At 38.0% G+C, this 13870-nt stretch overlaps 1 protein-coding gene across 13 annotated transcripts in view; it reads right to left on the bottom strand.

Moving 5' to 3' along the window:
* Positions 1-44: 44 nt before the first annotated feature.
* The window catches only part of KDM6A (lysine demethylase 6A), a 147010-nt gene continuing 133184 nt past the window's right edge, over positions 45-13870 (bottom strand). For 6 of the 13 annotated variants that reach the window (XM_042810492.1, XM_042810494.1, XM_042810484.1 and 3 more), the window contains 5 exons: positions 11431-11545; positions 9369-9556; positions 8000-8141; positions 3819-3945; positions 1650-2921 (listed from right to left, as the gene is read on the bottom strand). In XM_042810492.1, coding sequence (XP_042666426.1) covers positions 2625-2921; positions 3819-3945; positions 8000-8141; positions 9369-9556; positions 11431-11545 — 869 coding nt within the window. In that variant the 3' untranslated portion in view covers positions 1650-2624. Of the gene's footprint in view, positions 501-1649; positions 2922-3818; positions 3946-7999; positions 8142-9368; positions 9557-11430; positions 11546-13870 lie in introns of those variants that run through there. The other 7 variants (XM_042810496.1, XM_042810491.1, XM_042810488.1 and 4 more) reach the window with 4 other exon arrangements.

Raw genomic sequence — 13870 nt, forward strand, 5'->3', positions numbered from 1 at the left:
AAAAAAAAAAAAAAAAAAAAAAAAAAAAAAAAAAAAAGTTGCCCAAAGAAAGACTTAAAATTTCTAACTACCTTACAAAGAAATGACCAGCTAAGCTAGTACTTTTTCCAAGGGAAATTCTGAAGGGGAAAAACGGATGAAACCAACTCATCAGCCCAGAAACAGAGAAAATACAAAAGAGGTGGTCTTCAAGTCAGTAGTCTGTATAATGTTGCCAGTTTTGTCAGATATATACAAAACATGGAATTATTTTTTTGAAGTACAGCTGGATGAGCTTTATTTGTTTTGAGTTCTGGAGTAGGAGGCAGTGCTCTCTCCTGTCCAGTTGGTTGACACTCCGCACTTGGAAGGTTGCATAGACACAGCTTTCAGCCAGCAGCCTTACAGGATAGCTACAAAAATCAGTGGTGCAGAACTGGGTCACTTCCTGAATATCAGAAAAGTTTTCATTTAATGTCCATGAAAAAATGTCAAGATGAAGAGGATGGCAATGGAGGAGCCTGAAAAAGAAAACATTAAATTACCTTTTCTACAAAGGTGTAGAATTCAGCTGTTTAACCAAATCTGTGCAAATGGTGAGCATGACAGTTTGAAGTCAAACACTATGGTTTTTATACACTGAGACTTTGTCCAGTGGGTATCAGCTTTTTTTTTTCTTTTTTTTCCAACTTATTCAACTACTCTATGTTAGGATTTTGCCTATACTGCACACTAGATCACACTGTGGGGACATCTGAGCAGATACTGCATGAGCTGCCAAAACAAGTCCTGTTGAAGCAGAAAAGAGCTCCATGTGGGCTTATGTAGATGTATCTTTATATACTCTAAAACAGGGATTCTCAACCTGTTTAGCCTGGGGAATGGGTGGATCATCCCTCTGCGGCTCTCCAAACATCCTGCAGGTTGCATTTTACTTCCTCGCTACATAAACATTAACATATAACCCTGAGGTTATCTGTGGAAAGGATCAAGATTCCCTGATATGGGGATAAAGCTTTTATTTACTTATTTATTTATTTTCAATTGTCATTAATTAGTGCCTTAAGAGTGCAGGTCCAGAAGATCCCTATTCCCCAGTATTGTTCTTTGTGGCATTATCACCAAAAATACTGAACTTCTGATGGCACCTCCTCTTCTCTTTTTCTACACATCAGTCCTGCCATGATGAGGAATCCCTTTAAGAAGCTGTCCTGTCTTCAAAGACACTGCAAATCACACTACAGTACTCAACTGTGCAATACTAATTCTATGTAATTCCTGCATTTACTCCTGATACTTTACCCCAAGCATCGAGCCTGTTAGTCCTACACCACCTTTGCCATCTGAGGTTATCTTTGTTCTGCAGTGTGCCACAAACCTCAACCCCTTTCCTGTAGGTTATGACTTCTCTCAATCAAAATTATAAGCCTTTTTAATAAGTGATACTGTGCATAAATTTCACTACAACAATTTTTAATGTTCTTTAGCACTGCAGGTGTAGGCTCTGGTGGGGCAAAGAGCTGTTTACAGGTTGAGAACCCTTGTTCTAGGCACAGTTGCACTACCACAATTACCTACATAATGATACAAACACAGACCTACCCCTCCCACTCTCCCTCATTCCTCCCTCTTTTCCATACAAAAATGTTCTTGCCCATTCCACTCGGATGTGTATCTCAGAATAGGTGTTTATTTAGATGCTGTTCTTGCAACATATTATCACTTCAGAATTGCAGTATTTTACCAGCTGTAATAACAATGGGCTTCTAAAAGAGTGAACACAAGTTCAGCCATCTCAGGCTTTGTTGAACCAATGAAAAGAACTAAGTTCAAAGGACAAGGTCCTGTGTTTTCACCAGCCTCAGCTGGTGAACCTTGAGGCATTAACTCAAAGGTTGCAACTTATCATGCCTGTATAACATGAAACAATTGTCTAAACATACACTTTCTGCAGCACCTGGAAATGAATCAAAAAGGCACAGCTGTTTCTGGGCTGCCGTATTTAATGCAACATGAAATTCTCAGAATGCTTTGTCCAATGTTTGTCTCCTTTGACAGAAAGGCAAGGCTTATCATAAATAAATCCAGCATCGCTTTCATTGTGATTACAAACAAGCCATCTTTGCCTGAAACAACGAAACCTGGGTGAAATGTTAGGACAGTTGTGCTGACACAGTTCAAAGCAGGAGGCTGCCATATATAGCACAAAGCTATAATGGCAAAGTGGCTTTTTGCTTTAAATTGAAATGCAAAGGAGGCCCCAAGCCAAAGACAGAACTGTTTGAGAGCATCCACTTGCTAAGCAGAAGGACAGTGCTGATTTGGAGGAGGGTGGGAAAGGGAGGGGGAGGAAGGGGTCTCAGTGCATAGGATGCTCTGCTGCTATACTGACTTCATACCACAACCAATGTATTAGAGATGCTCTTGAACCTGGTGCTAGTTTCTCCAAGCTTCACTGTCCTGATTCTTCCCATCTCCATCTGATCCAGTTATGGTCTCCAGGTGATCTCTATTGGATTTTTAAAGCCACAACTTTATGAATTGTAACATCATACTTTTCCTGAAAACTCAGTGGTTATGTTCTGCAGTAAGTTACTGTACTATTTCACATAATTCTGACTCTGCAGAGTTTTGTTCTGTAAATATCACACATAACCCAAACCTCCATTTGAATCAGAAAGTTCACGATACTCATACAATGGAGGACCAAGACAGCCTACAACTGCTTTACAAATAATGTATTTATGCATCCACTTATTAATTTGACTTACTAATGTAAATTGATCATAGACTTGCATCAAGTCCTCCATTTTGTACTGTTCTAGCACCACAAAATTTTCCAGGTTCGTGCTTATCTTTCGTGCACAGTCTTGGCAATGTACAACATAGGTCTTTCGAGAATTGCTCTCACTAGTGACAAAAAGCAGATCAAAGACTTCCACCTGTTAGATAGGAAACAGAAAGTCAATTGTTACAATTTCATTTGTAAAAAGTTAAAGAAAATACAGCTTTCAAGGTTTAAGATTTACAGTCTTATTCTGAAAATACAAAGAGAAAAAATAGGTTTGTTTAGGGAAAATCCATCCTCCTAAGGCTTAGGCACTGAGGTGAAATATTATAAAACCATTACTAAACACTACAATTAGGGTGCCTGTGCTTTTGGTCAGTGTTAACAAGGCAGGGTTCATACTCTGAATAGGGGTCACTCAGTAAGGTCAAGTATGTATTACAGTTATACCTAATTCCTCTTTTTCAAATTTACCTGTAAAAAGAAAGTCATAATTTATTCCCTTGCTACTCAGTTGCACATTCATCCTGCCCAAGAGGCTTGATCTGAAAATAATTTTAAGCTGATTTTCAGGTGGGAAATAGTTTATTTTATGCTTCACAAAGACTATTATTCAATACTTTAAAGAAGCTACTAATAGAAAGTAAAATTACAAACTTCAGTAAAGCATTTTCTGTGAAGAAAATGCACTTATATTCTTCCCTCTTTTGAAGCTGCTGTTGATTACTGGAATGAAGACAGATATACCTTTAGAAGGTAGCTGAGCAGATCAAATTATATGCAGGAAGGGGTAACAACTTCTTAGAACAACTGAGAATGGAAAACTGACCTCGTGAATAACAATTTCTATGCACTGTGGAAAAGGCAGCAGTATAATATAGCCTGTATTTAAAAAATAGCTTGACGACCTCTTTGAAGACAGCACTGTGTCACATCCAAGTGCTTACAGCATACTGTAGATGCTGCAGTTTATAGCAGCAACAAAAGATACGTCAAAATTTCAACAAACATTGCAGTAGTACCCAAGCTCAACATGTATTTATTTACTGACCTCACAAATGCTACAGTAATGAGCTGGCTCATCCTTTGCTCGCCCATGCCAGACAATTTCTTTTCCTGCAGCAATCAGAGCTTCCCTCAGTGTCTGACACTGTTTGAGAGTTCTTAACAAGCAATACCTGCAACCAAAATCAGGATCAGAAGACTGCAGAGGCAATCAGCTCTATATTCAATTCAGTATTACACTGTCCAGAAAAATGCAAACAGCCTGAATTTCATTCACGACCCTGGAGCTTGAGCTTCTTCCTCTAGGACTTTAGAAAGACTTGTCTATTAAGAATCACTGAGCATAAGCACGACTTATGTACGAGTTAGATCACATCATTATGGACCTCTGTGTACATTTATTTCATTTCTGCACATTTCTGTAATGTAATGAAAGTCAGTCTCTTAACAGGAAAAAAAAAAAAATTAACACATTTTATGAAGAGAAGAATTGGACAATTTAAAAGAAACGATTTCCTGTCATGCTTCTACTAAGGTTAAAAAAGAAAACAGCAAACTTTTAATCTTCAAAATAGGTCACCAGATCTCTAAGTTGCAATGTTATTTACAATTATTTTTAGTTCTTAGCTATCTTATTTATTTGAGCCACTGTCTGTGCAGCCTTTAATTTTCTCCTCCCCAGGGTGGTTACATTACATGTTCATTAGAGGCAGAATGAAGACTGAAAAATTTAAGGGGAAGAATAAACTCTGGACAGAAAACAAAGTACTCAAGAGTTCTGTCAAAATGTTTTCAATTTGATCTTTCTCCCATTTTAAAACCTTAAAAATGTCATATATATGCTCTGCACTTTTCTTAAATATTTGTTTCATGTGCTACCAAGCAGTTAACAGAATTTCAAGCTTAAATTGCAATACTGTCCTCCTGATTTTTTACACTCAGATCATCCATTTTCACCAAAAACAAGTCTACGGTGTCATTAAAACCCTCATAATAATAATGCAAAACCGAAAGTTTGCTTTTAGATTAAATGTATTTTCATATACTCATTTTCAATGAAACCAAACAGCTCAGTTAGTTGCAACTCCTCCGCACTTTTCTAGTTTGATGTTAATGGAACTCATGATGTCTCATGATATCACAAACGATCAACCATATGTGGCAGATCACACATTAATTCACTCAAATGTTAGGCGGATGTAGAAATGCTTATGCCAAGTTAATCAACTTTGGTATAACATTCTTTCGTGCAATCTAATCTGATTCAAAATAAACTTAAAAGCTACCATTGTAATGTTCTTTTCTGCTGTCATCTGGAACAGTCTTTGGGTATGTCAGATAACAGCTAGAAGGCCATCTACCCACTTGCAACCACTGTGTTCCATTCCTTACTTCCAAGAGTTTTCAAAGTGTTATTTTCAAAGCACTTCTGAGTGTTACAGCTGTGAAGAAAGAACTGCTCAAAGCGTAATCCGCATGCAACACCACTGTAATGTTTGCAAAATTTGCAAGCAAAGCCAAAAAAAGTAGCTAGAAGGTGAATTACTTGTCCTTAGACAAAATTCAGATCTGAGTAATGGCAATGTTAACTATTTCATGCTATCAAAGGAAGAGAGAGAGAACACATGAAGTATCATCTTGAAAATGCGTATCGCAAATTTCTAAAACATGAAAGTCAAAATGGTGTGCAGTAGAGACACAATGTTTAAGCTGAGTAGGCTTTTAGAATTGTGTGCCTGCTTTTATTCTTGCACAGTGGGAATTCAGTTAAAAAATCTGGACCATCATTCTCTCTCGAGGTTTTAATAGATATGACAAAGCACGAGCAAATCATGTCCAGTCAAATCCTGATATTTAAGAGGAGATCTTAAAACAGACACCACTCTGATATATTCTCTAAGTGTGGTGAGAAATCCATTCAACGTTTCGATATCCAGTAAAGCTTTGTAAATGCGGAGACCATCCCAACGGCAATGCAAAACTGATCTCATTATATCTCCCAGTGATTTATTTTCCCCATCGATATCAAAATGAATTCTATCTTGCTTCATGATTTTGTGCAAAATCATTTCTCCCATGTCCTGGTCTTCTACGCTCATAAAACTATTTTGGTAAAGGAACTTACTATTCCTGTTACTTTGGAATTACTTATTTTGGCCTTTTTACTATGTCCCCACTATCTCTAAAATTCTTCCTTTCCACATGACTTCTCATTTAAGTTCTGATGTTAATTTTTCTTTTCTCGAGCATTGTGCTGTCAGTCAAACTTTAAATCATTTTGTCTGCCTGCATTTCCAGTCAAGATTCTACTCTTAGTATAAAATTTAAAAAACAATCTCATGAGAAAGTTTTAGATTTTGCTCCTTTTATCTAGAGCAAGACGGCACTCCTTCAGACAATCATTTTGAGAGGAAAATTATGCAACTGCTCACCGATTGTAAGGAGGTTCATGAAGGTTTATGCACTTAAGATATCTACACAAGGCTAAAGACATACAGTAAACAGTATTCTGGTGACAGCTGCTTCTAGTTACAGCTGTACAATTACAGAAGGGATCACAAAGAAGAGTTGTTCCAGATTACTGTTACTAGATGTAACAAACTTAGAGATCATCACTGGGTCTTCTCCTCATGCAAAGCATGAAACCAGGGGACTGACAGACAACTAACAAGGCAGAAGTGGCTTCAGTAGCCTGGAAAATGCAATAGTATGCAAGATCAAAGTCTACATCAGCTCCTCAGTGACTTTATTTCTAAAGTACATCTAACAATTTAGGTATCTCACTACAGAAAAACTCAGCTGCTATCAAACCAGATGACAACAGGAAACCATTCTGTTCTCTGTATTCCTTTGCAACATTTTAAGATTTCTCTTGGAGAAAGATGCTATGCTCGGTTACGTTTTTCTCCTAAACCTAAACCATAGACAAAAAATGACTTAACTTTGCACAAATGCAAAATGGAGGTGCCGAATTATTAAAATAATATTTTGCAAAAAATATTCTACAGCTGTTCTGAGATTTGCAGTGCCTGCAGGACTAGAGAAGATAAATATACATATGAAATAAGGGCTTAGCTTTTTTTTTTTTTCTTAAAGGACGTCTTGGCTTCCTTTCAACCTCTGCTTCTTTTCCCCTCCTTTCTTATTTCCAGCAGTACACTATCGGTTTCTTTTCTTCCTTTTTAACACTTGCCACCTTGACTATGATCACTAACAGCTTAATTGAAGGGACAAAACTATTTTCAACTTCTAACACTTCTGTGCCTTTACAAAGTTAACATCTCGCTTATTCCCTCATTCTGCAACAGGTGTTCAAGGCTAAGTTAAACTCAAAATACTATTTGTAAAATGGTATCTCACTCAGATGTCAATAGTAAATTCTAGTAGGGGAAAAACTGATTTTCTTCACTCCTTTTTCGCAGGTTAACCCATCCATATTTCAAAGCCCATTTCAAGGCAAATCATAAAAGGACTCAATGCTTGTGGATCCAGTATGTTGAAAAGACTCAGATAAAAGCTCTTCTGGTTGGCTGAAGAAAAACAGAGAGCTGCCACCAGAGTATTGTCATGATGAGTCATTTGCTGTGGAACTCATTCTCCCACTTTCTTTCTGACAAGCCTATGATGGATGTACGCCGAAATGTCCATTTATTCCTCAACCTAGATGATTTATATTTGCTTCAAGTTGCACTCTTTAAAAAAACCTTACTAAAGATGCTTTGAGTCTGAAATGTTTCTGCATTTTGGAATAAGTGTTTAAGAAATGTCACTATACTCAATTATCATTTTACACATCAATTAATTCTTTGTTCTGAAGAAAGAGCAAAGGGAAGGTGACTTACCAGTTCTTATTTGTCTTTATTTAAAACATTCACACTGGATTGCTAAATGATGGTATGTGAGCCTTAACTAAAGAGGTGTTCTAAAAATGCAAAATTAATTTAAATTTTGCTGTAAAAATGACCATCATTATAAATGTAGCACTTCACTCGATTTGTTGTCTTATGGTCAGTCTAAAATGAACACGTTTAGTTATGTTGTCTGCTTCTGTAAGCTGCTGGAGTCTGTGGCGTATTTAACATCCACAAACGGCTTCTTTCTTTGAAGAATAGATTATCAAATCATTTTGGCTTGATTCTCAGAAGCCTTACAAAAGCCTATTTATAGATCTACTCATTTTATACTTGAAGAAGAAATGGGAATAATAAATGCTCAAGTAAAACTTACTTAATCATTTCAAAAAGCTTTGGATCTGAGACCTTGATATTTCGAGCCATATTCCATGAAAGATGAACCATGGGTACTATGGACTTCACGCTCTGCAGTTTATTCCATTCGTACCGTTCCACTGCCAATTTGTATTGACAGGCTATATAAAAAGAAAGTTACAGAAGTAGTTAGGTAACAAATAAGTACCACCTGAACTCAAAATGATTTCATTATATCAAAAATTTAGACTTCTTTGTGGTGAGACTAAACAGCATTTCTGAATAACTCATTCCCTGCAATATTTAAATTCTACAAAATTTATTCTTAAGCACGTATTTATTGTATTTCAGATGCTAAAAGAACACAAAGTATCACAGTAGTAACAACCACATGTGAAAACAAGGACTTGCTGACAACTATTCAATTCCTATGCTGAATAGAGTACGCATTTTCAAAAACTGTTACTTAATAATTTTCAAGCTTTTGACACACAAAAAATCTGCATTCGAGGTGTCTGTATCTTGCAGGCATTTGCAATGTCTGCATATTCTTTATCATTTCACAATGCTACAGTATGTAATTTGAAAATGAAGACTGCACCTTGAGAGACTTGTGCAGTGAGTCAGACTTTCTGATTAAGCAGCCTACTCACCCCACCCTTTTCAAAAAACTTGTTTTGCAGAATTTACTGTGATTGAACACATAAGCTCTGTATCAGTCAGTCACATAATCATGGAGATAAACTATTTATTGCACCATAATGAAATAAAGATACACCTTAAACTATTTAAGAAAACAGGCTTTTTTGGAAGTACAATCTGTTCAAATGCTTGATAGAATCTCCTTATTTTAGCTGTGAACTTTTCTTCCATTCTCACATCTAAAAGCCTTCTTAAATCATGGTTCAAAAATAATGACTACCAGAGGAGTAAACCTTACATTCCTTTGTTTAAAAAAATTTACAACTGTTTGCATTTTCTGATGCTTTCATTAAGGAGCTATTACGTATGTTTTATCCTGAAAAGGGGAGATTAGACAAGTCTTCATATGCATGCTGTAGTAAAGTCTGTTGGGTAGAACAAGTTTTGGCAGAGAAAATTAAAAAAGCAGCCTACAAAACACAGTGCATGAATTCCTCTCAACATTTTATTCTGCTTGTGTTTGATAAGCTACTGTAAATTTTAGAAGTCCATTAAATGCAGAAATGTAAAAACAGCATTCTTGCCGCTTTCATTTCTTATTACCAATGGGATTATTTAATGCTTCAACAAGAAATGTTTCAAAATACTGTATATTCATTTTTTAATCCAGAAAACTGAAGTAAACTATTAAGAAATGGCAGGTTCCATGGCACAGAATTACCTTACAATGCATTATTCAACTATACCTGTAAGAGGGCCAACATTCCAAGCAATGTTGTTGCACCAGCCGATAGCTTGAACCCAGTGCACAGTGCCAGCATTTATCCACACCAAATCCCCTGGTCTTTGAATAAATCGATAAACTGGGACATTGGCTTCATACAAATCCTCCAAGTTTGGCCACCAAGATCCCATTAGAAAATTCATATTGTTCCTGAAACAATGGGAAAAATAAAGCTGTCAGCATTTATCAGCATGTGTATTAGTAGTCAATACTTCAATGACATTACCTGTAAAAGTGATCACCACTGTCTATATTTTCAACATCTAATCCCTGACGCAGTAGGACTAGTCAGAAGGAAAGTTTCACCTACAGAAATCCTGATCCCAGTTCCCTGTTTTATATCCTGCAACATTAAAATGTTCAACCATCTGCTTATGTGAAGTGAGATGATGGCACAGAGTTAAGTTCTATTTTCCTTTCAATTTCCCAGCATTATTAATGCTGAGGTAGAGGAATTCTTGCTAGATCTAGCGTGACACTGGTGCAGAACGATGCTTTTTTTAACCTGTGACTGATTTTACACACAGTTCTTAAGAATGCTTTCAGTTTGGAACAATGCAAAACATGTACTCATGCTGTCAGTGTGAGCGTGCAAAACTCGTCCGCACAAGAACTTGTTGGCACCATCTCAACTGCTATTCACAGGTCTACGCTATGTTCAGACAGAAAATGCTACCCCTCCTGAGAAGCATTAAAAAAAAGCCTCCATATGGACTTCCTAACAATGAAAGCCTGAGTCTTCCAATATGGTCCTGTGAAATACATACATTCCTCCCTTCCTCATCCCAATTTTAGAGTGATTTTCTATTGCACCAGGAAAGACCACTGGCAAGTTTTCAAAAACCATTCAGTGCCTCTGTCCGGCACTCTGTAGAGTTTATGCGGTTACCAAATTTTTAGACTCCCTTTTAGTCTCAGAAAGGGCAGTGGCATGAGGGTAATAGGCCTATCATCATTACAGACGTTGCATTTTTGACAGTGGAATTACAATACCGAGGAGGGTAATCTTTGTAAAGGTTGATTAAATAAGAGCTTGTCAGTAGACAAGCAGAAAAGAGGTACTGATAAGAATATGCAGAACGCTGGGAAACTTCTGAAGAAAGCTGAGGAGTTTAGGTCAGTTTTTAAATGGGCAATGTAAAAAAAAACAAAACAAACAAACAAAAAAACACAACAAAAAAACCCAAAAAACCTCCCTTAAGATCAAATTAGATGGGACTCAACTGCTCCTAACTGCCTTTTTTTTTTTTTTTTTTTTAAGCACCCGTGCAACAGAAGGAGGAACAGACATAGAGGTGGACCACTGTTACCCAACAATCAACAAACCTCATTTTTAAGTAAGCTGCAAACTTGCAAGTATATGCAAAGCATGCTATGAAGCCTCCTGGAGTTCAGGTAAACTAAGCTCTCCCATTAGATGCAGCAAGAAACAATGCCAAAACACCAATGGCTGTGTAATTCCTTAAGAATGACACGTACATTAATCATAATAAAATTAACAACTTACAATACCAGAAAAACACCTCATTACTCCTAAAAAAACAAACCAACCAACCAAAAAAAAAAAAAAAAGAGACCTACCAAAACAAAAACCAGCTCCCTCACCCCCCAATTTTTCCATCACCCAACTGCAATGGTCCTAAAAGTAACCATAAAAGCATCACCATTTGGAAAGAGCAGATGGTACTATCAGGTTGTTGATAAAGAGGCTAGCCAAACAAAAAGGACTGAGATGGATTATCCAGTAATGTAAAGTTTTGGGAGCAAAGTTATCACTGAGCACCTAAGGCAATCCAAGCTCCTTCTCACTGCACAAATGCTATATCTTGCAAATATTCCAGATTTTACATTTTGACTTGTTATAAAAGACTTTTCAAACTACTTTGAAAAATTTCAAAGTATTCCAAACTTCAAATGGGTGGAAAACCCATTAAAAACTCACTTATAACTTGCCCTTCTCCCATTAGGTCTGAGAAAGACAAATGCAACTTGAAAAAAAACAGGGAACAGTATGCATGACTTACTTTTCACAAAAGTCATTCATGACACCCCAATAGCTTTCAGGAACAACAAACCATTCACAGTCACCTGGACCAATGTTTATATTTACTGAACAAAAGTTGTTGTTTTCTTGATGACCTGAAATTTAGAAAAAATAAACACGTTTTCTGTAAGGCTGATTTATCAAAATAACCAAGAAAATGCAAAGTAGGTTATAATTACTAAAAAAAAACCAAACCCTACATCACAGTTTCAGTTTCATAAACTTATTAAATGCAATATTTAGGTACTTCACAGTGTCAAGAAATGCAATTAAGTTCTAATAACAACAGAATTCTGCTTTTGTTAATTTGTGCAAAATAAGTTGGAACTACCAATCTGACTAATGAATCTGACTAATATTTCAGCTGCTTCCTTTCTGTAGAAATCAATGCTTCAAGTTGCTAAAGCTTACATAATGTGTTTGTGATAGCTTTTGATAATCTCATTTAGGAGAGAAACTTCATGACTTCAGGCACTAACAAACAAGTAGTAAGAAAATCTGTCCCAAGGAACTTTCAAAAATCGATGCAGAAATGCCAGATCTTACCTTCTTTTGACAGCTGAGGAGCTGAACCACAATCCCTAACATATTATCTGAAGTTGTACTTCAGCACTAACAGACTCTGGAACTTAGTCCAGAGGATGAGCAACAACAGACATGGAGAAGGATGAGGTGCTCCAATTCTTTGCCTTGGCCTTTGCTGGCAGTCAGCCTTCCCACATCTCTCACATTGCTGTACCTCTAGGCGCAGACTGAGGGAGCAAAAACACTCCCATGGGAAGCAAAAAGTTCAAGACTGTGATAAAACTGCATGTGCACAAGTCTCCGGGGTCTGACTGACATGCATGGCAGTGTACCAAAGGAACTGGCTGATGTACTTGCTAAGTCACTCTCCATCACAGCTATCAGGTGAAATCCCCGGTGACCTAAAAAAGGGAAACTTCACTCCCATATTTTAAAAGGGTAGGAAGAAAGATCCGGGAAACTACTAGGCGGTGAACCTCACCTCTGTGCCTGGGAAGATACTGCAGTAGATTCTCCTGGAAGCTATGTTAAAGCACAGGCAAGAGAAGGAGGTGATCAAACACAGCCAGCACAGCTTCATAAGGGCAGGTTGACCAATCTGATGACCTACTACAATGGAGTGACAGCACTAGTGGACAAAGGAAGAGCAACAGATGGTGTTTACCTGGACTTCTGCAAAGCCTTTGATATGGTCCCACATCACATCCTTATATCCACATTTGAGAGACGTGGATTTGAAGGCTGGACTATTCAGTAGATAAATAGTTGACTGGACGGTCACAGCAGGGGGTTGTGGTAAACAGTTCTATGTTCAAGTGGAGGCATCCACCAGGAGTCCACCTTGGTATTAATGCTCTTTACTATCTTTATCAATGATCCAGATGGTGAGACTGAGTGCACCCTCAGCAAGTTTGTAGATGATACCAAGCTGAGTGGTGCAAATGACACAACAGAATGAATGGATGCCATTCAACAGGGCCTGGATAAGCTTAAGAGGTGGGCCCATGTGAACCAAATGAGGTTCAACAAGAAAAAGTACAAGGTGCTTCAGTTATGTTGGGACAATTCCATACATGTGTACAGACTGAGAGAACTAATTGAGAGCAGTCTTGGTGAGAAAGACCTGTGGGTCCTGATGGACAAATAGCCAAATGCAAGCCAGTAGTTTCCTGTCTGGAAGACCAACAGTATCCTGGGCTGCACCAAGCAGGGTGGCCAGCAGGGCAAAGGAGGCAATTGTCCCCCTCTGCTCTGCCCTTATGAGGGTACAACTGAAAGTACCGTGCCCAAGCCTGGGGCCCTCAGCACAAGAAAGATGTTGCAGCTGTTGGAGAAAGTCTGAAGGAGCCAACAAGGATGAAAAGAGAGAGGGCTGGAGCACCTCTCCCAGGAGGGAGCATGGGGAAGTCTCCAGGGAGACATCACTGTGACTTTCCATTACTTAAAGGGAACTTACAAACAGGAGGGAGACTTTTTGCATGGTTCAATAGTGATAAGACAAGGGAGAAGGGTTTTGAAACAAAACAGAAAAGATTCAGATTAGATATTAGGAGGAAATTCTTTACTCAGGGAATGGTGAGACACTAGAATAGGTTGCATAGAGAAGCTGCGATGTCCCATCCCTGGAGGTGTTCAAGGCCAGGCTGGATGGAGCCCTGGGCAGCCTGGTCTAGTTGGTGATCCTGCTCATGGCAGGACGGTTGGAATTAGATGATCTTTAAAGTCCCTTCCAAACAAAGTCATTCCATCGTTCTGTGATCTCCCAAGCCTCAGTCAAGTGCCTGTACTGGGTTTGGCTGGGATGGAGTTTATTTTCACTAAACATCTGCGTACCAATAGGAAGCAGTGAATGAATTCCTTATTTTGCTTGACTTGCATGCACAGCTTTTGCTTGA

This window comes from Centrocercus urophasianus, unplaced genomic scaffold, assembly GCF_019232065.1.
Source record: "Centrocercus urophasianus isolate 14NV4802_14NV808 unplaced genomic scaffold, USGS_Curo_1.0 seq_12, whole genome shotgun sequence".
In the NCBI taxonomy this organism is placed as follows: domain Eukaryota; kingdom Metazoa; phylum Chordata; class Aves; order Galliformes; family Phasianidae; genus Centrocercus; species Centrocercus urophasianus.